At 38.8% G+C, this 26,372-nt stretch overlaps 1 protein-coding gene across 5 annotated transcripts in view; it reads right to left on the bottom strand.

Annotated features, from left to right (window-relative positions):
• LOC126428329 (uncharacterized) overlaps positions 1 to 25,839 on the bottom strand; it is a 120,900-nt gene extending 95,061 nt beyond the window's left edge. The window contains exons 1-3 of one of the 5 annotated variants that reach the window (XM_050090267.1): positions 25,533 to 25,839; positions 18,990 to 19,049; positions 3,349 to 3,719 (exon numbers count right to left, since the gene is read on the bottom strand). In XM_050090267.1, coding sequence (XP_049946224.1) covers positions 3,349 to 3,710 — 362 coding nt within the window. In that variant the 5' untranslated portion in view covers positions 3,711 to 3,719; positions 18,990 to 19,049; positions 25,533 to 25,839. Of the gene's footprint in view, positions 1 to 3,348; positions 3,720 to 18,989; positions 19,050 to 24,368; positions 24,507 to 24,717; positions 24,803 to 25,532 lie in introns of those variants that run through there. The other 4 variants (XM_050090264.1, XM_050090266.1, XM_050090265.1 and 1 more) reach the window with 4 other exon arrangements.
• Positions 25,840 to 26,372: the final 533 nt, after the last annotated feature.

Below are 26,372 nucleotides of genomic sequence, written 5' to 3'. Positions count from 1 at the left end.
GCAGATAAGTTCTATATGCACATTTTTTTCAGTTTCTGACATCAGCTGGAAACACGAGATAAAAATCCTGCGTACTAAAGGTAAAACGCTACTGGAAGCTTTTAGAAACCAGAGCCGTGTGGCATTTTGAGTTGCAGGGAGAATAGCAGTGAATGGCAAAGTAGTTTTGAAGTTCTACAACAAATGCATCTGGGCACACTGATCACTACTAGTCAACATGCATTATACTTTCTGGCTTTCATCAGACTGACAATGAGCTGATACACCTGTTTGTGAATATTTTAACTCATTTATCTTGGGAAAGGGCACACTTATCTTTTTGTGTGAATTTTTAGCTATACCACTGATGGGGATTGCAACAGTGGGGTATAATCCTCCCCCCCCCCCCCCCCACTCACTCAGATCTTCACAGTGTCACACACAGCCGTCTTCCACGACAGTGAGTGACTGTGGAAAGACGGCAGCCACTTTATCGAGAAATTTCACGTTCTTTATTGCAAAATTCAAATAAAAAATAAATATTTATTGTGATCCTCGAAACTTTCCCAGTGTAAAATGTATTCCACAAAGTTTCAAGATTGCAGCCGGGTTATGTCGACTTCTGGCCGCGATACTTCGGCTGACGATCGTTAAGCCGTCTCCAGTCAAGTGTTTCGTCCCGGAGATTGCTATTTCACCTCCCTAACTTCACAACAAAAGTTGTCACAATGATGCACGCACGATGGCAGCTGCTACATGAGCGACCTGTGTCAAGTTTTGTGTGCTCTCCAAATATTGCTGTGTGTATAAGATGCACATGCATGCCTAATGTGACACTACCGGAATGTGTACTTGACAAGTTAAAATTTGGATATCAAAATTAATAACATTTTATTAATTTTAATATCCCAATTTTAGCTCCATTGGTCACATTCTGACAGAGAGCGTGCACGTAGTGCCACATTTGGCACATGCCTGCACACCCTCAATTGAACAATATTCAAAGACGGTGCAAAACTTGACAGAGGTCGCTCGTGCAGCAGCTGCTTTCGCACGCGCATCTCCGCACCAAGTTTTGGCATAAAGGCAGCTTCAGAGCAAAACCCTCACCTGAAATATCGTGACAAGAAGTCGACATTATCTGGCTGTAGTTCCGAAACTTCACCATATAAATATTTACAGTAAATAAACACTATCGTGTGCTGTAACGGTAAAGCAGTATTCGTCTGTCAATCAAAATGTACAGATCTGTCACTCAATTGTATGAAGTGGGGTGAAAGCACATGTCTGTACTGAAACTAATTAACTCTGATTCAGTAAGATCTATTAAAGAAAAAGAACCGAGTGGGGCTACTTCCCGAAGAACTTACTTTATTTTGTAAAACTGGCATTGCAAAACGAATCTAACTGAAGTTTGCGTAAGGTGAGTGATACGAAGTTTTTTTCAAATCAAGTACCCGAAGAGAGTACATCAGAAGAAATTAATGTTTCCAGAAGGCCTCTTCTCTTCTTAATCGAGTAACTCAGATGTTCAAGAAAAGAAAGAACCCAGAACAATTTATTTCAGTAATGAATTAGTTCATAGTTTTGAAATGTCCTGCAGCCTATACCAGTGAAGTCCATTAAGTACTCGATCAATTAAGCTTCAAATACCAATATTAATTCACAACAAATAGATAGAGTGTGAAAAAATATTGATTCAGTTGACAGAAACACAACAAACTTTGTTTTTTGAAACTTGGTGCCAGATTAAAACTGTCTGCCGTACTGGGGCTCGAATCCTTACTGTTGCCTCTGACTGTCCGGGCGTGCCTCGCAACCCGCCCTCACAGCTTTACTCCTGCCAGTGCCTCATCTCCAAAAACTTGCAAATTTCACAGAATCTGTCCTGTTTCACTTTTTAGACCGGACACAATTCTCTGGTCTTGAAAGGAGAATATAAGATGAACATCAACAAAAGCTAAAAGAGGATAATGGAATGTAGTCGAATTAAGTCGAGTGATGCTGAGGGTATAAGGTTAGGAAATGAGACACTTAAAGTAGTAAAGGAGTTTTGCTATTTGGGGAGCAAAATAACTGATGATGGTCGAAGTAGAGAGGATATAAAATGTAGACTGTCTATGGCAAGGAAAGCGTTTCTGAAGAAGAGAAATTTGTTAACGTCGAGTATAGATTTAAGTGTCAGGAAGTCGTTTCTGAAAGTATTTGTATGGAGTGTAGCCATGTATGGAAGTGAAACATGGACGATAAATAGTTTAGACAAGAAGAGAATAGAAGCTTTCGAAATATAGTGCTACAGAAGAATGCTGAGGATTAAATGGGTAGATCATATAACTTATGAGGAGGTATTGAATAGGATTGGGGAGGAAAGAAGTTTGTGGCACAACTTGACTAGAAGATGGGATCGGTTGGTAGGACATGTTCTGAGGCATCAAGGGATCACCAATTTAGTATTGGAGGGCAGCGTGGAGGGTAAAAATTGCAGAGGGAGACCAAGAGATGAATACAGCAAGCAGATTCAGAAGGATGTAGGTTGCAGTAGGTACTGGGAGATAAAGAAGCTTGCACAGGATAGAGTAGCATGGAGAGCTGCATCAAACCAGTCTCAGGACTGAAGACCACAACAACAACAACAACAACAATTCTCTGGCCTGTGGCTAAGCCATTTTTCTGCGATTTCCTTTCTTTCAGGAGAGCTGCCCCTGCAAAGCACGCAGGGCGCTTTCGTGAACTCCTAAGCTGGGAAAGAAATTCTATTGGAAGCGAAGTTGTGGGGAGAAATCCTGACTCGTGGGGCTAGCAAAGTTCATTCGACGAGACTGTCACTCACAAAAAGCGACGTTCCGCGTCCCGGTCCTGCTACGGCACAAATTTTTAATCTCCCAAAATCTTCTCGGTGTTCAGACAGTATCAAATTGGAATTAAAACTCCAGCTTTTGAAGACTGACACTGTCTTCTTTGTCCACAACTCAATAGCAGCCCGGGGGTGATTTGAGAGGGGGGGGGAGTGATGTGCTGACTACCACATTACTGATCACCCACACTTTCACATGTGAATCCTGATGATGTCACTGCCAACAGATATTAGAATTCTAAGCAATGTCACCCGAACAGCAATGAGCTCAGCTTGAACACCATTTGGATATCACTCCTGCCAGACAGGCATCTCCTGATGAAGATGACAATGTGAATCTTCGAAAATTCTAGTTTTTATTCTGATTTTATGTGGTCTGAATGCTGAGAAAATTTTATACAAAAATGCCACCTGGGAATTTCAATGTCATAGCACAGACAGTGCTGCAGAATGGAAGACTCATTCTCGAATCTTCATTACTGCTCAGCAAGTAACACTAAATTGTAGGTTCTTACCTGACAACGTACTTCTTGTTAAGCCACAAGTGAGCATCCTGGGCCAGAATTTTCCAGCGAGTGCACACCTTCTGTAAAACTTCAATGTTTTCACTGAAGCTCATGTATGAGAAGATTTCTACCACAAGTTCATCTGGGAGATCATCGATAGTAGTGCCCCTTTTGTCCAGTTTTGAAGTGCTACTGCCTGCTTGTAACGGACTGTCTCCTTCCGAATGACTCGTGTTATTCAGTTGAAGGTCTGAAATCAGCGGCAAATCTGATACATTGTCCCTGTCTGTAGCAGACGTAGGAGAGACACTGCTGTCAGAAGCCGTATTGGCATCCTCTGATGCTCTCAAAGGCACACTAGAAGAGCTCATGGTTGTAACCTGTAACAACCAAAACAAATTTCACAAGCATGTAGTATAACTTCACTTTTGAAACATAAAAGCTTGCACTGTAACTCCAAATGCGGTGCTGTTTAAACCGTTCAAGACAAATACACAGCACTACTGGTTAATGGTTTCCACAGTCTCAAAATCTAGCAGAATATCCAGAGAGATTCTGGTCATATGTAAAGTGCACCAGCAGAAAGACACAATCAATACCTTCACTCCACGATAACAATTGGGATAATACTGATGACAGTGCCACTAAAGTAGAGTTAGTAAACACAGTTTTCCAGAATTCCTTCACCAAAGAAGACAAAGTCAATATTCCACAATCTGAGTCAAGAACAATTGCCAACACAAATAACTTAGTAGTAGATATCCTCAGTAGAGCAAAGCAGCTTAAATCACTTAATCGAGGCAAGACCTCTGGTCCAGATTGTACAACAGTTAGGTTCCTTTCAGAGTATGCCGATACAATAGCTTCACATTTCGCAATTGTATACAACCGCTCACCCATTGTAAATTCTGTGCCTAAAGACTGGAAAGTTGCACAAGTCACATAAATACTCGAGAAAGGAAATAGGAGTAATCTCATTAAGTAGTTAGTACTATTAGCAGGGACTGTCAAAACTGTACCATATTTTTAGATTTCCAGAAGACTTTAGGCACAGTTCCTCACAAGTGACCTCTAATCAAATTGCATGCCTATGGAGTACCATCTCAATTGTGCAAATGTATTCGTGATTTCCTGTCAGAAAAATCACAGGTCATAGTAACTAATGGTAAGTCACTGAGTAAAACAGAAGTAATATCTGGTATTCCCCAAGGGAATGTTATAGGCCCTCTGCTGTTCCCAATCTACTGAAGTCATCTATGTGACTACCAGAAGGAATGGACTAAATTTTGGTTCACAATAAATCACACAAATCTAAAGGTTGTAAATTCAACTAAATATCTAGGGATTACAATTACAAATAACTTCAATTGGAATGACAACGTAGATAATATTGTGGGTAAAGCAAACCAAAGACTATGATTTATTGGCAGAACACTTAGAAAATGAACGACTACTAAAGATACTGCTTACACTATGCTTGTCCACCTTCTGGAGTATTATTGTGTGGTGTGGGATCCCCATCAATTAGGATCAACAGATGACATCGAAAAAGTTCAAAGGAGGGGCAGCTCATTTTGTATTATTGTTATATAGGGGAGAGAGTGTAACAGATAAAACATGCGAATTGGGGTGGCAATCAGTAAAACAGAGTCTTTATTGTTGTGGCAGGATCTTCTCATGAAATTTTGAGAACCAACTATCTCTTCAAAGTGTGAAAATATTTTGTTTGTGCCCACCAATATAGGGTGGAATGGTCATCATACAAAAATAAGATAAATCAGAGCTCACAGGGAAGGATTTAAGTGTTCGTTTTTCCCGCATGTTGTTCAACAGGGGAATGGTAAGGGAAAAAGCCTGAAGGTAGGTTGATACAACCTCAGCCAGGCACTCAATTCTGGATTGCAGAGTAATCAATGTAGATATCTACTGGAGATACCATTTATTTTTCTGTCATATATTGAGTACCTAAGAGGTACAAACTGAAAATGAAACATATAGATACCAATGAAATGATGCTCTTGAAATCACAGACAAAATCAAAAATGTACTACAGATGCACTGTATCAGCAATGGCTTAACAGCAGAACTAGGAAATATCAAATACCCTAAAATTGATTAACTTAAAATTCTACTTTCAGAATGTGTAAATGTCAAAATAATCCGCCCAAGAAAAAACTAATTAACAGAACATTGTTTACAAATTTTAAGGTAGCTAGTAGATTTTGTAGGAGAAACATATCTTTGGGAGACTCCTGCATGCTTGTTCATTCTTCAGGAACCTATAGTGTAAGAGGAAATTTTGATTATTAAAATGAAGAGATACTGATTGAGAGTTGCTCTACAGAGCTAAGCGATCTGAATACTGTGATCACAGAAACTTTTAGAATTCCTGGATGTGCTGTAACACAAATGTTCTTCACAAAATTCCAATGCCTCCCAGAAAAACTTCGGAATGAAGGTAAGAAAAAAGTTGAGATGGCAGCAGGTTTCAACTTAATGTGTGTTTCAGGTTAAACTTTTCTGAAGGCGCTAGAGATACCAGGAGATCAATGAACCGCATTGACAACATTACTAAAAACTACCAGTTTGAAAATGTAGTAAGTACTGCTTAGACCTAGTTCACATCATTCAGTTCTGTTTATAGAGCTCCCAAAAGCACATACATTGAAACTTCCACATATGTATAAAAAGGAATTTCAGCAAAAGTAATTGGTCATATTCTGCAGTAAAGTAAGTATTGTAAGCTGGCCTGTAGACCACTATAGTTGAAGTAGCTAAAATATGAAAAATGATTAATTTCTTTTTTTAGGTATATTTAATGAAGCTTTCCTCCTAGATCTTGGCAAAAGAAAGTAAGTAATAAACAAAAATGAATTACACCAGGAATAAAATTTTCTAGAGCCACAAAGAGAGACCTCAACAATGAGATAAAATCAAATAGAAATCCAGATTTTGTTCTGTATGTCAAATGATATAATAATATATTCAAGGAAGTTGTAGTGGCAGCTAACAAAAGCAAGCAGTGTGGTCAGGTGTTCAATCAGGATTAGGGACCAAGTCAAAAGTCAGTAGATTTTGAAAATTAAATTTGAAAATCATATTATGGGAAACACTATTCAGATGTCAAAATGTTTCAACAAATTCTTCTTAAATGTAGCAAAATCAGATGTACATATGGTAGCCTATCAGAGCAAGGCAAATTTCATAAGCTTGGAAAACAACCAGAACACTTCTTTTAAACAATTTGAAAACAACTACCCAAAGGGACACGAAAAAGGAAATATTGTATTTAAAAAAACAAAACCTCACCTAGATGGGATGAAATACACATATCTGCAATCAAGAGAGTGTATAAAAGTAGTTTCACAACCACTGTGTACTGATATAAACCAATCTTTTCAGAAGGGATATTTTTCAAATGTAGAGATCCATTATTCAAAAAGGGAATGACCGAGGATATGGGATATTACTGTCCATCTCTCTTGTACAGTCTTCTCTAAAGTGTTGGAAAATACTGCAGAAAAACAAATTCAAAAATGTCTTACTATAAATGATGCAATTGGATGGATTAAAAAATCTACTCAGGAAGCAGCAGCAGCAGAACACACATATAAAAAGTATTGTGTATGCAATCTTTTGGAGCCAAAGGCTCTTTCTTCTGGCAGATGGAAGAGTCACCCAGAACCCCAGGTCAGGGGAGATTTACCAGACATGAGAAGGAAAGACTGATTGTTGGGGACTGCAAAGGGAAAGATTTGAAAACCTGAGAGCGTAAAGATGGGAGACAAGGTAATACGTAAAACAGTGAGCACTACTAAAACATCATGCATGAGTTAAAAATAGAGTCAAAAGCTAAGTGTATTGTATGTAACAGAGGTGAGAGGAGGGGACAGTGACAAATAGACAGGTCAGGAAACGAAAGTAGTAGAAAACTAAAATGGAGTGAAAAAAGGAGTAGTTACAGTGAAGAAATGCAGAGACAGATGGAACTAGTGTAAATTAAGGCCAGGTGGGTGGCGAGAACTGAGGACATGCTGTAGTGCTAGTTCCCACCTGCAGATTTCTGAGAAACTGGTGTCTGGGGGAAGAAACCAGATAGCGCATGTAGGGAAACAGGCTGTCACATTGTAGAGCATGCTCTGAAACAGGATATTGTGTGTTGCCGGTATGCACCCTCCGCCTGTGTCCATTAATTCTGACTGATAACTGAGTGCTGGTCATGCCAACGTAAAAGGCCGAACAGTTCTTACGTGACAACTGGTATATGATGTGTCATTTCATATGTGGTTTTCCTTTGGTAATGTATGTTTTGCCGGTTACTTGGGGCTAGAATAGGTGGTGGTAGGAGGATACATAGGGCTAGTCTTCCAAAAGGGGCGATCACAGGGGTAGGAGCCACATGGTAAGGAAGTGGGTGCAAAAGGAGCATAGGGTCTGACAAGGATATTGCATAGATTGGGAGGGCAACAGAATGCTATTCTAAGTGTGGTAAGCAACATTTTAGACAGAATGGATCTCATTTCAGGGCACAATTTTAGGAAGTCACAGCCTTGTCGAAGAAGCTGGTTAATACATTCAAGACCAGGATAATACCGAGTCACATAGGTGTCTTCTTAAGTTGTTTTCTGCAGGGATCTGGCTGCGATGGTCTGGGAAATCTGCTTTCGAACTAGGCCGGTGGAGTAATTACGTCAAGTGAAGGCTGAGGTGAGAACGGAGGTGTACTGATGTAAAGAGTTTTCATCTGAACTAACGGTTTGCCTCAAATGCCAAGGCTATATGGGACGGAATAGTTGACATGGAAAGAATGGTAACTGTCAAAATGTAAATACTGCTGTTTGTTAGTAGGTTCAATATGTCCAACATGGTGCCCAACGTGAAAGTTCAACATGTTTCTGCGGAGAAGAGAGTTAATTTTGCCATTAAAATGAAGGTGTGTGCAAATTGTAAAGATGAAATTACGAAGTTAAACAAACGTGTGTCCAGCTTACAATTTATAATCAGTGCTCTGAAAGCGAATATCTCGAATTTTCGGCTTGGAAAAAGTGAGCCAAATACTCGATAAGTTCCACAAAGCGTCACGCCTGCTAGTGAAAAGTGGATTAAAGACACTTACAAAAACAGCACACAAGAACTGCAAAATCGTGTAAATGGCAAAAGTACCGGTGAGACAATATTTGTGCACGAGAACCCTTTTGAAGTGCTTTCAACTGTAGACCGTGATATCTCAACGAGCTACTTTGAACCACATGGAAAGAAAAAGGACATCAGAAACAAAGAATGACAGAGTCACTTTAAACCACAGGGAAAAAACAGTTCCACCGTGACTGTAGTCACCAATAGTGAATCAAAATCAAGTGTTCCTCAAGTTGGGTTATTGACTAATATGGACAAAAAAGACAAAACAAATAGTGCCACCACACAACATCCAAGTACTATTACGTCTAAAAACTTATCATTCACCAGCAAAAAAGTGTAAAATAGACCTGTTTGCAGACAGCCAAGGATGGAACATAGCAGCCGAATTTCAGTCCAGAGGCAGTCACAAAATAACTAGCATAGTGAAACCAGGTGCAAAATTTCAGTCAATGGTTTAAATGACTCTGAGCATATGGGACTTAACATCTGAGGTCATCAGTCCCCTAGAACTTAGATCTACTTAAACCTAGCTAACCTAATGGTATCACTCACGTTCATGCACTAGGTAGGATTCGAAACTGCGACCGTAGCGGTCACGTGGTTCCAGACTGAAGCACCTAGAACCGCTCGGCCACACCGGCCGGCTTTTCAGGCAATGACTTCCATGAAGCATGACATCAAAACAGCAACTACAAATAATGACTTTTTTGTGTTCTTAGCAGGAACCAATGACATATTAAAAAAGGAAATGAAAGACCAAGTGATCTCACTTAAAAGAAGGCTACATGAGTTGAGAAGTTCCACATCAACATGACTTGCCAATCTGGTCGTGTGTTAATAAAGAAGTGAAGCACAAATAAACAGATCCTAAATATAGGCACGAGGTTCAAAAATGTTACATTTGTGGACATAAGCTGTGTAGGAAGAAGATTTCACACATCCCATCGCTTACATTTCATCAGACTACGGAAGGATTTAGTTACAAAATGCATCCAAGAACTAGTGACCAACAATTTGAATGTGAATTTTTGTGCTACACAGGCCATCCCTCTCAAGGACACAAATAATGAATACTTGGGAGAATCAACCATGAAATGCCAGGTCAGTATAACAATACATCAGCAGGACAAGGCTGATGTTTCTTTAAGGTAATAAAACCTTCCACCAGCACAACACCAGATGCAAGTGTATGTGTTTCATATGTGCCTCAAGCAGACGTCAGTCCACACGAGAATAATTTATCATTTTTGCATTATAATGTACAGGATTTAGGAAACAAACTAGATGCTTTTGAATCATTTATCACAAGACTATCACAACATGTAATAATAGTTACACAACACCAGAAAACATTGAACAACATTCAATATTGCAAATTAGAAGGCTACAACCTAGCTACGTTCTACCGCAGAACACACAATAAAGGTGGTGCTGTTGCCATCTACTGAAGAAAAGGCAAGTTAGATTAGATAATTAGATTAGATTAGTTTATCGTTCCATAGAACTGTGCTGAGGAGATCCTCGTGGATGAGGAACATGTCGTAACCACCACCACCACCACCACCACCACCACCACCACCATGGAAAAAGTCTTATGGGGGAACAATTTCTTTGTTGACAAAGATTTTGAAATTGCAATTCTTAAAATCACATTTTGCACTGTTCTTTTCTATGTTATAGGTGTGTATAGGTCCCCCTGTGGAAACCTTGATGCTTTTCTGAAATCACTTGATGGAGTTTTAAGTAAATTAATGTCAGCCCGTAGAAGTGTAAATCCTGTCACACTGGGAGATCTGAACATCAACACTTTACCTGATGGTCAGGAAAACAAACGTTTTACAGATTGTATTCTGTCTTATGGGGCTAAAGACCTTCTGGATGAGTACCCACCAGAATAGCTAACACACATAGTAGTTCAATTGATCACGTTACCACAAAATATGACCACATCATCTCAACAGACGTAATAAATTGTCACCTCTCAAATCATTTAGGTCAAACAGTAGCATTAAAAAGTAATACCAAATTCAAACGAAGAAATTATGGAATACGGGGAGTAGCTCACAATTGGTTCACATCTTACTTCAACAACAGACAGCAAACAGTCATTATCATACACAATGTTGAGAATGGCTATGATGTGGGGTCTGACTGAGGCACAGTTGTGTTCAACATTGGCATTGTTTCAAATAGTGCAGTTTATGACTTAAGTTCATGGCTTGTAGAAAATAAACTAATGCTAAATCACAGTAAGACTCAGTTTCTGACACACAACTCAATAAAACCTGACATTTTAATTTCACAGAATGGGTATACAATTAGTGAAACTGAATAGTTCTAATTTTTAGGTGTTCAGATAGTAAAATGCTGACGTTCAGGATCTTGGGTCACAAGTGGTGCTCCAAAAACGAACAGTAATACTGTGCATTGGCAGTCTGCCGTGGAGGAATGTAATACGTTAGGATAACACCGTCACAGTTGTACACAAGAATCACCGTAACTTTAGACCGCTCCAGTCGCACCATCAACAGAACAGGATCTGCTAACAGTATACTATACCATCCACATCGCTGGCAATGGGTTCTACACAACACTGGTGACTACTTTGAAGGACAGTAACATGTGCAAACATGTAACTCTTTTGTATCGGTTGTGAATAAATAGTTGCCACTATTTAAGTTCCAACCCTCGTATATTCTTTACTGGCATTTCTTGTTAACTATATCAGCTTATTACCAAGAATTAGCAACTTTCACTCAGGTAATACTACACATAAATCCAATCTGCATTTGGATCGCACTTTCTCGACTCTTGTGCATATAGGTGTGCAGTATACTGTTGCATTCATTTCCAATAAGTTACCACAAGGATTCAAAAACCTTAGCAGTAATCCACACTTTCAAATCAAAACTGAAGTGTTTCCTCTCGGATCACTACTTCTTTTCTGTCGAGGAGTTCCTTGAAAAATTAAGCCGATTCCTGTGTTATATTGTCGATTGCATTTACATAAACTTACAGCTTGTCTTTCTTTCTTTAGTTCATAAACATTTTATTTTATGTGTTACGACTTTTATGTTGTAACTTTATGTACTATCACATTCCATGACCTTGGAGATTTGCTCCTCACTTTGGTCCTATGGAACTAGAAGTGCCAAAAAAACCATCACGGACCTGCTTTTGCCAAGCATAGTGCAACAACTGGATGTGGTATGGCGTCAACAGTCATTGGAAGTCCCCTGCAGAAACACTGAACCATGCAGGCTCTATAGCCATCCATAATTGTGAAAGTGTTGACGGTGCAGGATTTTGTGCGCAAACAGACCTGTCAGTTATGTCCCATAAGTGTCCAATGGCATTCACATTGTGTGGTCTGGGTGTTCGAACCATTCACTCAAATTGTCCAGAAAGTTCTTCAAACCAGCCACGAACAAAATTGGGGCCCAGTGACACGGCACATTCTCATCCACAAAAATTCCATCGTGGTTTGGGAATGTGAAGTCCCTGAATGGCTGCAAACGGTCTCCGAGTAGCCAAACGTAGCCATTTCCAGCCAATGATCCATCTAAAAACAACCGACACCATTACGGAGCCACCATCAGCTTGCACAGCACCTTGTTGACAACTCGGGTCCACAGCTCTGTGGGGTCTGCGACACACACTAACCCAACCATAACACTTACGAATTGAAATCGGGACTCATTTGACGAGGCCACAATTTTCCAGTCATCTAGGGTCCTACAGACACTGTCAAAACCCAGCTGAGGCACTGCAGGCGATGCCGTGGTGTTAACAAAGGCACTCAAGTCGGTCGTATGCTGACGTAGCCCATTAATCCCAAATTCCGCTAAACCGTCCCAACGGATACATTTGTCGTATGTCCCCCATTGATTTCTGCAGTTATTTCACACAGTGTTACTTCTCTGTCAGCACTGACAACTCGACACAAACACCGTTACTCTCGGTCGTTAAGTAAAGGCCGTCGCTCACTGCATTGTCTGCAGTACGAGGTAAATCTGAAATGTGGTATTCTTGGCACACTCTCGACACTGTGGTAATTACTGAATTTCCCCTAATGATTTCCAAAATGGAATGTCCTATGCGTATAGCTCCAACTACCATTCCACCTTCAAAGTCTACTAAATCTCATCGTGTGGCATCACAGATCTTTTCACGTGTATTACCCCAGTAAAAATAAGAGCTCCACCGATGCACTGCCCTTTTATACCTCGTTTACACGATACTAATCAGTTTGCACTAAACTCTTTCCATTTTGACCACAACTACAGAACTCGCCACAGAGACAATTTTACACTCCCGACACAAACACCAGATTATACAGGGTGTACATAAAGTCTGGGAGCACTTTTAATTATTTACTGCACAAGAGCCAAACACTGTACAGATGTCACACATGTCATTTTGAAGAGAAACCCTGAAAGCTGTTTTTCATGTATAACACGACAGCGTAGTTTCGTAATTTGCCGATAGTCAGTGCTAGTCGCAAACGTGAAACCGTGCTACGGAAAGGGACAGCTGTTTCACGAAATGGCCTCCCCGATCACCAGATCTCACTCCGTGTGACTTTTTTCTGTGGGAACACATTAAAGATCTGGTGTATGTACCGCCTCTACCATGTGAGGTAGCAGAGCTCCAGGAGAGAGTACAGGAAGTGACTGCCACAGTCGACGACGCCATGCTGGGACGGGTATGGCAAGAATTCGATTACCGTATTGATGTCTACCGCGTCACTCGTGGTGCGCATACCAAATGTTTGTAAAAAAGCTGTCAGGGTTTCTCTTCAAAATGCAATATGTATGACACCTGTACAATGTTTAGTTACTGTGCAATAAATAATTGAAAGTGTTCCCAGACTGTATTAGTTTAAAAATTTACACTTCAATAAACTGCAATAACACATTTAATATAGAGCTTGTTTCAATAAAAATATTTCTCTTTACCCTTCTGCTACAGCCGTAATTTTTCCCGAGGACATGCAGCTTTACTGTATGATTAAATGATGATGGCGTCCTCTTGGGTAAAATATTCTGGAGGTAAAATAGTCCCCCATTCGGATCTCCGGGCGGGGACTACTCAAGAGGACGTCGTTATCAGGAGAAAGAAAACTGGCGTTCTACGGATCGGAGCGTGGAATGTCAGATCCCTTAATCGGGCAGGTAGGTTAGAAAATTTAAAAAGGGAAATGGATAGGTTAGCAGATTCAGAAGGATGTAGGTTGCAGTAGGTACTGGGAGATGAAGAAGCTTGCACAGGATAGAGTAGCATGGAGAGCTGCATCAAACCAGTCTCAGGACTGAAGACCACAACAACAACAACAACAACTCTTCTGCTAGAAAATTGCAGTTATTCTATTAAAGAATTCATTGTGGGCAGTTTCATAGTCTGTACAATGCAAATATGGATTTTGTTTCTGTATACTGAATACTGTAGTATATATTTGCATTGCAGTATCTCAGAAATGTATAAAATCGTGTAAATGTTTGTATTTCTCTTAAAATAATGATCCTTATTGTAAATCTTGATATGTCTCCAATACATCAAATCAAATGATTTGAAAATTGTATGTTACTAGAAGAATAAATCACATTCACATTTCAGTTGGTTCATAATCCCTCTTCCAGGCTCTTATTTTCCAAATACAAAAGCTTAACAGTTATAGTCATGGTGAAGGTACAAACCCGGGTGTTCAGTTCATTCTTTCATTGTGCTCTGTAGATCTCATCAAGAAGAAAAACATTCATGGATGTGAAACAAGTAAAGGCATACAATGACAAGAGACACAGAAACGTCAGAAACTTAAGCTTTGTATTGTATTATCAGCAAACTGTCACTATCCCTTTTAATGCTAGGCACGATTATGGTAGCTAAATTTGGTTAAATTAATCAGAAAGAAAGCTCTACTCCAAGAGTAGCTTTCAATTAGGCTAAACAGATGCTGTTTGTCCAGTGTTGGTAGCTTAATAGTTAGGTGATTATACCAGTTTTTTTTCTTTTTTTTTTTTACATATAATTCTCTAAATCTGAAAATACTGAGTCATGTTTACAACACTGAAATCCTTGTTACCCAACTTTACAATGAACACTGCTATCTTTCATGTTTCTAAAAGAACTTTTCTATTACTGATATTCAGATTATTTGCAGGAAGTGTGGCTACCAAGGTATTTATTTTTGTTTTTAATTGTTTGCTATTCCCAATTTATTGCTTTATGTTGGATGGGAGGATGTTCAATATCTTACTACCAGCATACATGACTCCACTCTGGATCCTATACCAGGAGACAAAATCAACAGTAAAATTATTTTCGTGTAGTATTCCAGTTGTGAAAATCACAGTTATTATTTTCAATGTTAGAGAAACACATTAAACAGTAAATGTACTGAAAGTGAGTGCAAGAATTCCAGCATCCTTATAAAATCTTCTGTAAGTTGTGAGATTATCCACTTTACATAATATTCTTACTGTTCACATATGCTGGATAAATATAATATTTACTTTACATGCACTGTCCCATAATCTAATGCCATAAGATAGCAATTAGAAAAAAATATGCGAAATACAGAAGCACCTTTGCCTTTATTTATCCATTTATTTACTTAAGTGTTTATCACAACTGGCAAGGCTGGTGCTCTCAGACCCTCACTAATATCTAACCAGACATCCGCAGCATTACATGTGTTAGCAATACTATATAACTAGAACAAGACTAGTACATAACACTTATAACAATAGTAATAGTAAAAAACATATGGATTTCTATCAATTTTGGTCTTAGGCCTATAAAAATTGTGTTAAGCACTGCCCGAGTATGTTCTCGTAAAATGTCAATAACTGAATGCCAACAGCACTGAAGGAATCAGATGTCAGAGGAAGAATGAGAAGTAATAGAGAAAGGCTGGCAGATGACACGGAAGTAAGAAAATGGAAGTAGTGGCATCAACGTGCACTTTGTCAAAATGCTCTGGTACTGCAAGCGACTGTGCCTTAATAGTGCCATAAAGTGTATTAGTGCAAGGCTGCGGACTGTGCTTACGATCACTGACTTCGGATATGTTGCACTGGCATCAGCTGGAACTACTGACAGGCGGGTCTTCAAAAGGCAGAGCTTACATCCAAACAGGGCTGCAAACGGAAGGTCGGCTGAACTAACTGAGGGAAAGCATAGTGGATGGGTATCAGGTCACACATGGAAATTTTAAATTGGAAATTTGTGGTAGGGTCCTATGGGACCAAACTGCTGAGGTCATCGGTCCCAGGCTTTCATACTACCTAAACTAACTTACGCTAAGGACAAACACACACACACACACACACACACACACACACACACACACACACACACCTGTGCCCGAGGGAGAACTCTAACCTCCGACAGGGGGAACTGGGCGAACTGTGGCGAGGCACCTCAGACCGCACGGCTACCCCCGTGTGGCGGCTTACACGTGTTGTCATTCATAGGAGGACTAGGCCTTTTTTTAAATAAACACAGACAACAGGTGCCCTTGCTTAAAAAAATCCTCATTAGTGTAGAAATAAACTTCTCTAAACAGCTTACAAAAGACAAATTCCATCACAGCAAACAGCTAGCTTATTGGGATTCAGAATCGGAAAGAAGCCACAAGGGCAAGTATCATTGGAATTAATACAGAGCTAACATTCCTTCATCAAAACAATCAGTCAATGAAAATTAAAATACAGCACTTCTGAAGTTCCTTTCTTGGGGGGGGGGGGGGGGGGGATGATCATGTCAACGAGGAGATAGTTTAAACTTGGACACTATGTTATGGTACTCAGCGATGAAGATGTTCTGAAATATCAGATATTGAACGAAGAGATATTGGCATTAAATATAAGTATTTGTAAGTATTGATCACCTAGTGGAAACATAGACACCTTTTGAAATACATTAACTGAGAATCTGGAGAAAGTTTCAATACCAGAGAATGTGAAGACATAATTATAAATGAAAATCTTATGTTCATCTTTTGAATCAGCTGCCCTTGTCATTTATTTTCCACTTTTGCAGTTAAATTATTGGATATGGGTTCTGCCTTTTTGCAAACACTCTGTTTTTTTCTGTTTACCCAAAATGTTTCAGCACCTCTGTGCCATCGTCAGTGGGTTTTTGTTTATTGGAAACTGTAAACAGTGAAAATATTTTAGGTTATAACTGATTAACAAAGTGAGACCTAAAGGAAGTTTTTGTTTGTTTTGCTTCTTACCGTGATTTTACATTACATAGATTTGCATGACCAACTGTATGGTATCTTGCGCTGATAGCTTGCCATCTGCAAACCAAACGTAAATGTAAATTTCATCGGTAAGTTAACACGTCACCTGGCTTTTAAAACTCACATTTGGTTGTGACAGAACCTTCTTCTTTTAAGTTCCAAGGACACTGCACATAAATATTAGTGTACTTTGTGTAGTCTCTTTCTTTATAAATGTCTTTTTACTTCGCCGAATTTGAAGTTTGTTTACTTTTCTCTCCACTTCTCTCTCTGTGTGTGTGTGTGTGTGTGTGTGTGTGTGTGTGTGTGTGTGTGTGTGTGTGTGTGTTCTGTAGCTGTTTGTGTTGTCTTTTCTGCAAAGGTCCTTTAATGTGTTAAATAATGTACCTTTACAGAGTGTCTCAATTTGTTTAGAACTTGATTCCCTTCCGCTATTGCCTTCTGTATGTGGAAGTCCTCTTCTGTTGTCAATTTTTGGTATAGGCTGTGGCTGGATTTCAATATTTTCAAATCTGTTGCTACTGTGACTGGGTGGTGGTTATGGGCTATTAGGTGGTCAGCAAATGTACTATGGGTTCTGTTACTTTTTAGTGCTCTGAGGTGTTCTGAGTATCTTACTTTAAATTCAAAGTTCATGTATGTTTGTCCTACTGGTGTTTCATGTGAGTTCAAATATTACTTATCTGTTGAATTTATCTATGGGTGCCTCCTGTGTTCCGAGTTTTTTCTGTACTGTATTGTTTTCCTGTATCGTATTTGAAGTCCCTGTTTCTTCAATATGTTGAATTTTCTGTGAACTATTTTGTTATCGTAGGTGAGCATGTACCAATTTGTTTTGTGTTTGTGTTTTTGTTGTTGTAATGTTGTGTCTTGTATGCAGTCATTGTTTGTATGTTCTGTTGATCTGTGTTGTGTAAGATTTTGAGTGTGTTATGCTTTTGTTTCTTTTCTGTTTACAAATTTGTTGGTTTAATTTTTCTGCCATGTGGGACTTGTAACCATTCTCCTCTGCTATCTGTTTCACTGTGTTTAGCGTCTGTGTGTAATTCTGTTTGGTTACGGATGTTTGTTCAGTCTGTGGAGCAGGAATCTCAAGCTTGCTTGCTTGACAGATTGTGAATGGTGGTGCACACGGATGTCGGTTTCCCGAATATTCTGAAATCGTGGGTGGCATTTGTTTTTCATATGGAGAGGTCCAGCAAATTTAGTGTTTTGTCTGCAAATGTGGAAAAAAGGGACAAGGGCTGCAGATTCAAAAGATGAATATTTCATGGTCCAGCCAGGCATTCCCCAGCAGGCTCTACAATAAATACAGAAGCACCTTAATGAAACTGCAGAAAACAGCCTTCAGCATAAAGTTTAATAAAAATTGTATAACCCATAATGTAATTCCAGACTATATAAAAAAAATCTCTGTAAATAGCGTGTATCTGTACCAAGTAAAGTGGAAAGGCTAGAACACGAAATTAGGGAACTACACACTAAAAAACAGTTACTCGAAAATGAACTTTACAAAATACAGTAGAATTGGTCAATAAATTTGCAATATCAGCCCAGTTTGACAAAATAACAGAGAGAGAAAAGACATACATACAGCAGATAATGCAAGAAGAATGGAATACACAAAACAAAAAACTAAACAGCCCAGTCACACCCACTAGAAACAGTCACCACAACCAGAAACAGCTATTCCATGACAGAATCATCAACTTGCCCGACATTAATCTCACCGAACAAGAAAAAAGCCTGCTGTATAAAAGCCCGTAACACAACATTAACACACACATCACATAAAACAATACAAGACATCATAACAGAATCTGAACACATTATAAAAGAAAAAGAAAGACTGGGTAGACCAAATTTTAATGCAAACTTAACAAGGGAATTAGTTGTTGCAGAGATAACACAAATAATAAGAACACAGAAACCCAACATATTGTCTAATGAAAAAACACCAAAGGAAACCACGTCACTAAACTGACCAGTGACCCAACAGCAAGATATCAGAAAAATACCCAGAAAATATTAAGAATGCATTCTCAATAGGCCAGGTAAAATGAATGACACAAAAAACCAATCTCTACCAAAGGTGCACAAAAAACATACCCTTTAAGGCCAGTTATAGACTTCAGAAATACTCCGTAATACCACCTAGTCCAACATACACACACATTACTAAAAAACATACACACTTTTAAAAACAACAGAAACCTAGAGAACTCAATCCAGCTAGTAGAGAGAATCAAGAACATAGACATACCAGATACAGAAAGCCTCATATCATTTGATGTTGCATCAGTGTACACTTCTGTTCCAATAACTGAAACAATCGAGATCACCATAAAGAGACTAAAACAACAAAGAAACACAGCAGTCTCACACATTAATGAAGTAGCAACCATATTCAAGACCATAACGGCACAAAAGAATAGGATCTTCACACACATAAGACCAAAAAAATACAAAGTCATACACTGGTACCATTACATTGATGACATAATATGCCTAATTGATGAACCACACACACGTACAGAACAGCTACACAAGGAAATAAACAACTTACACCCAAAAATTCACTTGACATTAGAAACAGAAACAGACAAACACTAAATTTCCTGGACCTCACCATACGAAAAACAAACGCCACCCACGATTTCGGAATATTCGGGAAACTGACATCCACGAGCACCACCACTCATAATCTGTCAATGGTGGCACGCAAGCAAGCATGAGATTCCTGCTCCACAGACTGAACATACATCCGTAAGCAAACAAAATTATACACAGGAGCTAAACACAATGAAATAGATAGCAAAGAAAAATGGTTACAAGTCCCACATGGCAGAGAAATTAAACCAACAAATTTGTAAACAGAAAAGGAGTCAATGGAAGCGTCCGATTCCACCCTTTGGCTTTGACCCGTGACTTAAGGCTGTTGTGGTGTGTGAAGTCACAACGGCACGGAGTTTAGTTTGTGAGAGTGGCGTGTTTGTAGGTGTCATTTTGATGTGATAGGTGGTGCTCTCTGGTGGTGTGTTCATGGGTAGCGTGTTATGTGACGTATGGGGTTCATTTGATGGTAGCATTGCAGGTGTATGGTATCGGTGGAGACTGTGCTTTCAGCAGAATATTTTTCAGCGCGTTAGCGATTTTGGTTTTGTTATGTCGACGTTATTGTACTTTTTTTTTTTTTGTTCATCACGTGTGAATTTTGGTAAATCGCTTTGTTTATGTCTTTGGTAGGTACGGATATGACTGACAAGTCAATAGTTTTCGGTTGTCCACGATGTTGGGGGACAGTGCGTTGTCTTTAATAAAATTTATTCAGCTATTCGACCTGTTGGCTGAAGTCGTGAAGTGTTCAGCATGTTGTGAAGAAATGAGGCTTACTAAAGTTCCGGCATTTGGACCAGGGACGGCTATATGCGGAGATGTCTTAAGGATAACTTATGGCGCTCCGTTAGGTGAGGTTCCTGGTTCAAGAAGTCTATGTTGGGCATGTGAGAAATTGTGTTAATAACAAATCATTTTTGTTATAAATACTCTCACAGTATCTGTGCGCATGAGGCAGGTGTGAGTGTGGGAATAGTGCTTGATTGACATTCTTATTGTCATGAGGTGTGTCCTGAATATATTAAGTACAGGGGTAGGTTGGGTGAGCCTGGTGTTGTCGTGGAGATTGGTAAGTCACAGTTTGGGAAGAGAAAGTATGGGAGGGGTAAGTCTTTGGTTGGTTTATGAGTGTTGGGGGGGCTGTGGTATCGAGGGGGGAGGGGTTCAGAATTTGTATTTAGGGTTTTGGAGTATTAAGTGTGGTGATAGTTTTCAGATTTATAGCATGGTATCGGTAGTTGCTGTTGACCTATATAGGTCAAGGGAAGTGTTCGATTCCAAGTTTGATTTTCTAGGTTTTTTTTTTTTTTTTGTGGTAGGTGTAAGTGTGGTGGTGGTGAAATTTTTGAGATTTATAGTGTGGTATCGGTTGTTTCTGTTGACCTATATAGGTCAAGGGACGTGATCGATTCCAGAGGATTTTGTGTGTAGTGGAATTTGGGAAGGTTGAGGGGTCTTGTTATTTTAGTGTTTTTTTTTTTTGTCATTTGGTGTAGTGGCGTGTGTTTATATTTAATTTGTCCCCACACCAAAACCCCCAATTTCCCCCACTTGTCCCATTAGTTTCATTACATTTTTGGAGGAATATCTGTTTGGTGGTTTTTCGATTTTCATGTTTGTTGTCATGTTTACATGATGACGTCATAGGAGCAGTAGGGGAGTTGTTGTGAATGGTTGTTTCCGCCATATTGGTGACGTCATTGGTCAAAGCAGAGGGGTGGAATCTGACGCTTCCATTATCCCCAGAAAAGGAACAAAAGCACAACACACACAAAAACTTACACAACACAGATCAACACAACATACAAACAATACCATGCATTATCTGCAGTTGAGCTATATAGGTCAAGGGAAATGTCCGATTCCTGTAGTTTTGTTGGTGTAGCGGAATTCTGTAATTTAATTATTTTGGGGTATTATTTGTTTTGGAATGGTGTGGTGTTTTTTTTTTATTGTTGCATATTTAGCTTGTCCCCACACTGAAGACTCAATTTTCTGTGGTCGTCCCGTAAGCTTCATTTCATTTTTGGAGTGTGACATTACTGTGTCACATTTATTTCTGTTCACATTTGATGGCATTTTTTATTTCTGTTCACGTTTGTTGGCACATGTACGTAGTGCCGTCAGTGTTGTCACTTTGTATACGCTGGAAGTAGCCGTTTCCATTATATTGATGATGTCGTGTGTCAAAGCAGATGGGAGGAATAAGATGCTTCTGTAACCCCCAAAATTGTCCACAGAATATTCAACATATTGAAGAAACAGGGACTTCAAATAGGATACATGGCAGACAATACAAGACAGAAAAAAATTAATAACACAGGTGCATTAAAGATATCAGGAATATGTGAACACCTGCCAATCAATATACATAGGACAAACATGCAGGAACTTTAAAATAAGATACTCAGAACACCTCAGAGCACTAAAAAGTAACAGCAGCCCTAATACATTTGCCGACCACCTAATAGCCCATAACCACCATCCAGCCACAGTAGCAACAGATTTGAAAATATTGAAAGCCAGCCACAGCCTATACCAAAAACTGACAACAGAAGAGGACTTCCACATACAGAAGGCAATAGCAGAAGGGAATCAAGTTCTAAACAAATTGAGACACTCTGTAAAGGTACATTATTTAACACATTAAAACACCTTTGCAGAAAAGACAACACAAACAGCTACAGAAACACACACACACACACACACACACACACACACACACAGAGAGAGAGAAGTGGAGAGAAAAGTAAACAAACTTCAAATTCGGCGAAGTAAAAAGACATTTATAAAGAAAGAGACTACACAAAGTACACTAATATTTATGTGCAGTGTCCTTGGAACTTAAAAGAAGAAGGTTCTGTCACAACCAAATGTGAGTTTTAAAAGCCAAGAGACGTGTTAACTTACCGATGAAATTTACATTTACGTTTGGTTTGCAGATGGCAAGCTATCAGCGCAAGACACCATACAGTTGGTCATGCAAATCCATGTAATGTAAAATCATGGTAAGAAGCAAAACAAACAAAAACTTCCTTTAGGTCTCACTTTGTTAATCAGTTATAACCTAAAATATTTTCACTGTTTACAGTTTCCAATAAAAAAAAAAACCCACTGATGATGGCACAGAGGTGCTGAAACATTTTGGGTAAACAGAAAAAACAGAGTGTTTGCAAAATGGCAGGACCCATATCCTATAAAATCTTTCGGGCGAAGGCAGTAACGGTCTCAAACATTCTCCATCGTTTTGGCTTTTTCCAGTGAAAAATTCGTCAACAGCAGAAAAAGAGTGACAAAAACCTCAGTATCAGTATTTGATCATTTTGTTACAAGCATAGAAAGGGATCACTCAGTTGTACATGTTTTTGTACCTGTAAACCATCATTGTTGCTCTTATCATTTTTGCCAGTTAATAAAGGTAAAACCTGCAATGCCTTGGATAAGCCCCCACCACCGCCAGCAGTGTGCTAATCTGCAAAAGAGCTCTTACACACACACACACACACACACACACACACACACACACACACACACACACACAAGTCAAGACTTTTGAAGAGTGTTATCAGACCAAAGTTGGGCTGAAGAGTCCCCAGAAACCAATGCAGTTGTAAAATTCTCCAAGTTCTATACAATATTTAGACTATACTTATTTCCACATTGACAGCGATGAAAAAACAAGTCAATACAGTAACAGCAGGATGAGAAAATACTCCCCAGAGCAAGGAGTATCTCAATATCATATAGTGAGCCAGAGTTCCAAAACAGTTATTAAAGATTCAAAATGATTTAAAATATTTAATAAGGTCTTGCTTGCCATAAACAGACAGCAAATGACAAAAAAACTAAATTCTGGAAAAAAACCAGACACAGAATCACAATAAATTACAGGTAAAAGACTGAGTTAGGTTGACAGGTAGAACACAGAAGCTAGCAAATTTTGTGAATGAATATTTTCAGGTATAGCAGAGACGACAACAAAAATTCCTAAAATCACATTACTCCAATAAAAAAATTACACAGCAAGTACAATAATGAATTTAGGAAAACAGCACAAAAATTAAAAATAAGAAGTCAGTAACCATAATGAGATTCCATTCTATGTACTTAAAGAATGCATAGGTAATATACAAGCCCCATTAACTGACGTAGTACGTGCCTTTCAGCTTGCGTAACTTTCCATAGAACTTGAAACAGACAAGTGTTGTGCCTCTACTAAAGAAAGGTGATGCAGAAGCCACAGAAAACTACAAGCCCATTTCTCAAAAATAATACAATCCATTACAAAGGACAGACTAATAAATGACCTCCTCTATGAAGCACAGCTTGAATCTAGAAGTGCAGAACTGGCCACAGCAAAGTTTGCAGAAGTGGTACTTCATGCACTATGCATCGATGGATGTGTCACTGGTGTAACTTTCAATCTATCAAAGGCCTCTGATAACATTACACTTAAAAAACTATAATCATTAGGGATAAAAGGAGTTGCCAATTATTCTTTCCATTCATATCTGCATAACAGGGTCCAAAGGACAGAGGCAACACAAATAAAGCAAAATTTTTATGATATATTAACATATGAGACCCTTTGGGTAGCACCTTAGGAGCAATATTGTTTTTTATCTAGGCCTACACCAATGACTATCCAGACGATGTTAGAGATGGAGGAATAATTCTTTTTGCTGATCACAGCAACACTGAAATCACAAAACACAAACTCCTATCACAGATATCAAATGAAACCATAGAGTAAGTTTATAATCGGTTATCATGCTATAAACCTACACTCAATATACAGAAGAAAATTAGCATATAGGCCTTATTTTGCCTAAACGTGTCAAATAAATCTACAAAATTATATGTGACTGAAAAGTCATAGATTGTACAACAAATACAAAATTTTTAGGAATTAATATTGACTGTCCCCTTAAATGGAATGAATACACAAATACACCATCAATGCAAATGTAATCATCATGGTATGCCCTTAGTATCCTGTTGTTAGTGTGTAACAGACAACACTTACAGTTTCATATTATATGCACTCAGTTTTTAGCTATGGAGTCATTTTTTTATTCCCATATACAGTGACACAGCCTTCAACCTACAGGAAAGTGCCATTATAATAATAACAACTGAAAGCAGCAATTGAGCTCCCTGTACAGATCCGCTTAAAGCAGATAATTCAAAGTGCACCATAGCTCATAAATGCTTCAACCTTTTCCACCTAAACTGTCTACATAAGAAATTTCTCGTTTGTATTCTTCTCATAATTTCTCTCACTGTGATTGCACTGGCTGTTAAGAATTCTGGATTATAACACTCTTCATTTTATAATCTATACCCAACCCTATTAAATGTATTTTACTGTTTACATTTTCACTTCATGGTCATATTAACCATCAACTATTGATTCTATGTCTGAATCACTACTGGTTGACTTCACAAACAGGCAAAGATGCTCCAGTTACAATTGCATGACCTTATTAAAGCTGTCAGAAGCTGCTGGCCCGTAAACTATCAGTACTACATGCTTGTGAATTTCCTGAATGCTGTGGCACTGCATTCAGAGAGCTCTTCAACATAATGTTCAATAATCTGTAGCGTCGAGCGCGTTCGGCCTGTATAAAATTTTCTTGCCTGTGCAGATTTGGGATAATCGCATTTGCGTAATGTTGGTTGGCAATGAGTTTTCTGTTTTGTTGAGCCTCAAATTTTGCTGTCGGAAGATCACTGAAATTTGCAATTCATTGTCAAGTCTCAGTTCTGCGTTTGTTTGATACATTTCTGTTCTACGACTTGGAAGTTTAAGGCGGTTTTCGTTTCTAGTCCCGAGTTTAAGGAGCTTATATGTCACCTTTTTTAAAAGTGTTGACTACTGTCATCCAAACACGCTACTGTCGTTAAAATTTATTTCTTACAAACCTTAGTCGAGAAACAAAAGTGAGCTACACAAACATGAAACTGGACGACAGTCACCCAAGAGTAAGGTTAGACATCTCCAAATTTTCACAGAAATTTTTTTTTAAACAAATAATACGATTATCCAAAACTTAGGTTTACACTTCCCAACAGAGAAAACTCTGTTATTCTTATTTAATTCCCTGATCTGTGGATCATTTACACAATAATTGCGAATTATATGGAAGGTTTAGAAAATTCTTAAACTAATTGCGGTTTCGTAACGAACCTTTCAGGCGTTGGCTATGGTACGACGTGCTGGTTTTTAGTGACACCAACATAGGGCTAGTGAAGCACTACTGTCAACTTAGTTTACGTCCTTCTTCAACAATTACGTTAAACTCAATCATTATACACTGGCGGCTGTTTTCTTATGCCACGATATAACTACCAACTATCTACAAATACTTTTCGCCACCATGTACAATTTTTCACTGTGCTGGAAAATGATAGTCTCCTATCATATACGTCACAATTTCGAAGAAATACTTTCCCCTCCATTTCCCTAAGTTGTTTACCCCGCCCACACAAACAGTCAACATCTTTGTAAAAAGTGGAACTCCTGTGGAAGTCTCTCGTAAATGCAGGAGTATTTCTACTCTGGCCAAAGCTGAAGCCAAACAGTTATTTTTATTTAATTAATTTATTTTTGTATCTTGCATGACAGTATTTAGCACAGATGTTAGCCTGTGCTATTTAGCATGCAGGTAAAACTAAGAGGAGACGACATTACGAGTTGCGCGCTGCAGGCTTACGCTGTAGACTGTTTTGAAGCCGGTGCCGCCATGTTAGATGCCCCTAACATTTGTAGCAGCCCCTAAGCTCTAGATTAGATTGGATTAGTACTTGTTCCATAGATCATGAATACGAAACTTCGTAATGATGTGGAACGTGTCAGGTTAATAAAAGATGTCTATACAAGGTAATTGGTACAACCAATAGATTTGCCTTGCTACCACTGTTAAGTAAGGAAGAGGCTCCAGTAGAAGTAGATGTAGTTAAGATGTAACAGAATCTCACTAGGAAACCGACTGTTTCAAAAAATGTAGAAAGTAAGAGGAAAGTTCTG

Source organism: Schistocerca serialis, chromosome 12 (assembly GCF_023864345.2).
Source record: "Schistocerca serialis cubense isolate TAMUIC-IGC-003099 chromosome 12, iqSchSeri2.2, whole genome shotgun sequence".
In the NCBI taxonomy this organism is placed as follows: Eukaryota; Metazoa; Arthropoda; class Insecta; order Orthoptera; family Acrididae; genus Schistocerca; species Schistocerca serialis.
The sequence above is the reverse complement of the archived record's forward strand: the minus strand, read 5'-3'. Positions and strand labels throughout refer to the sequence as shown.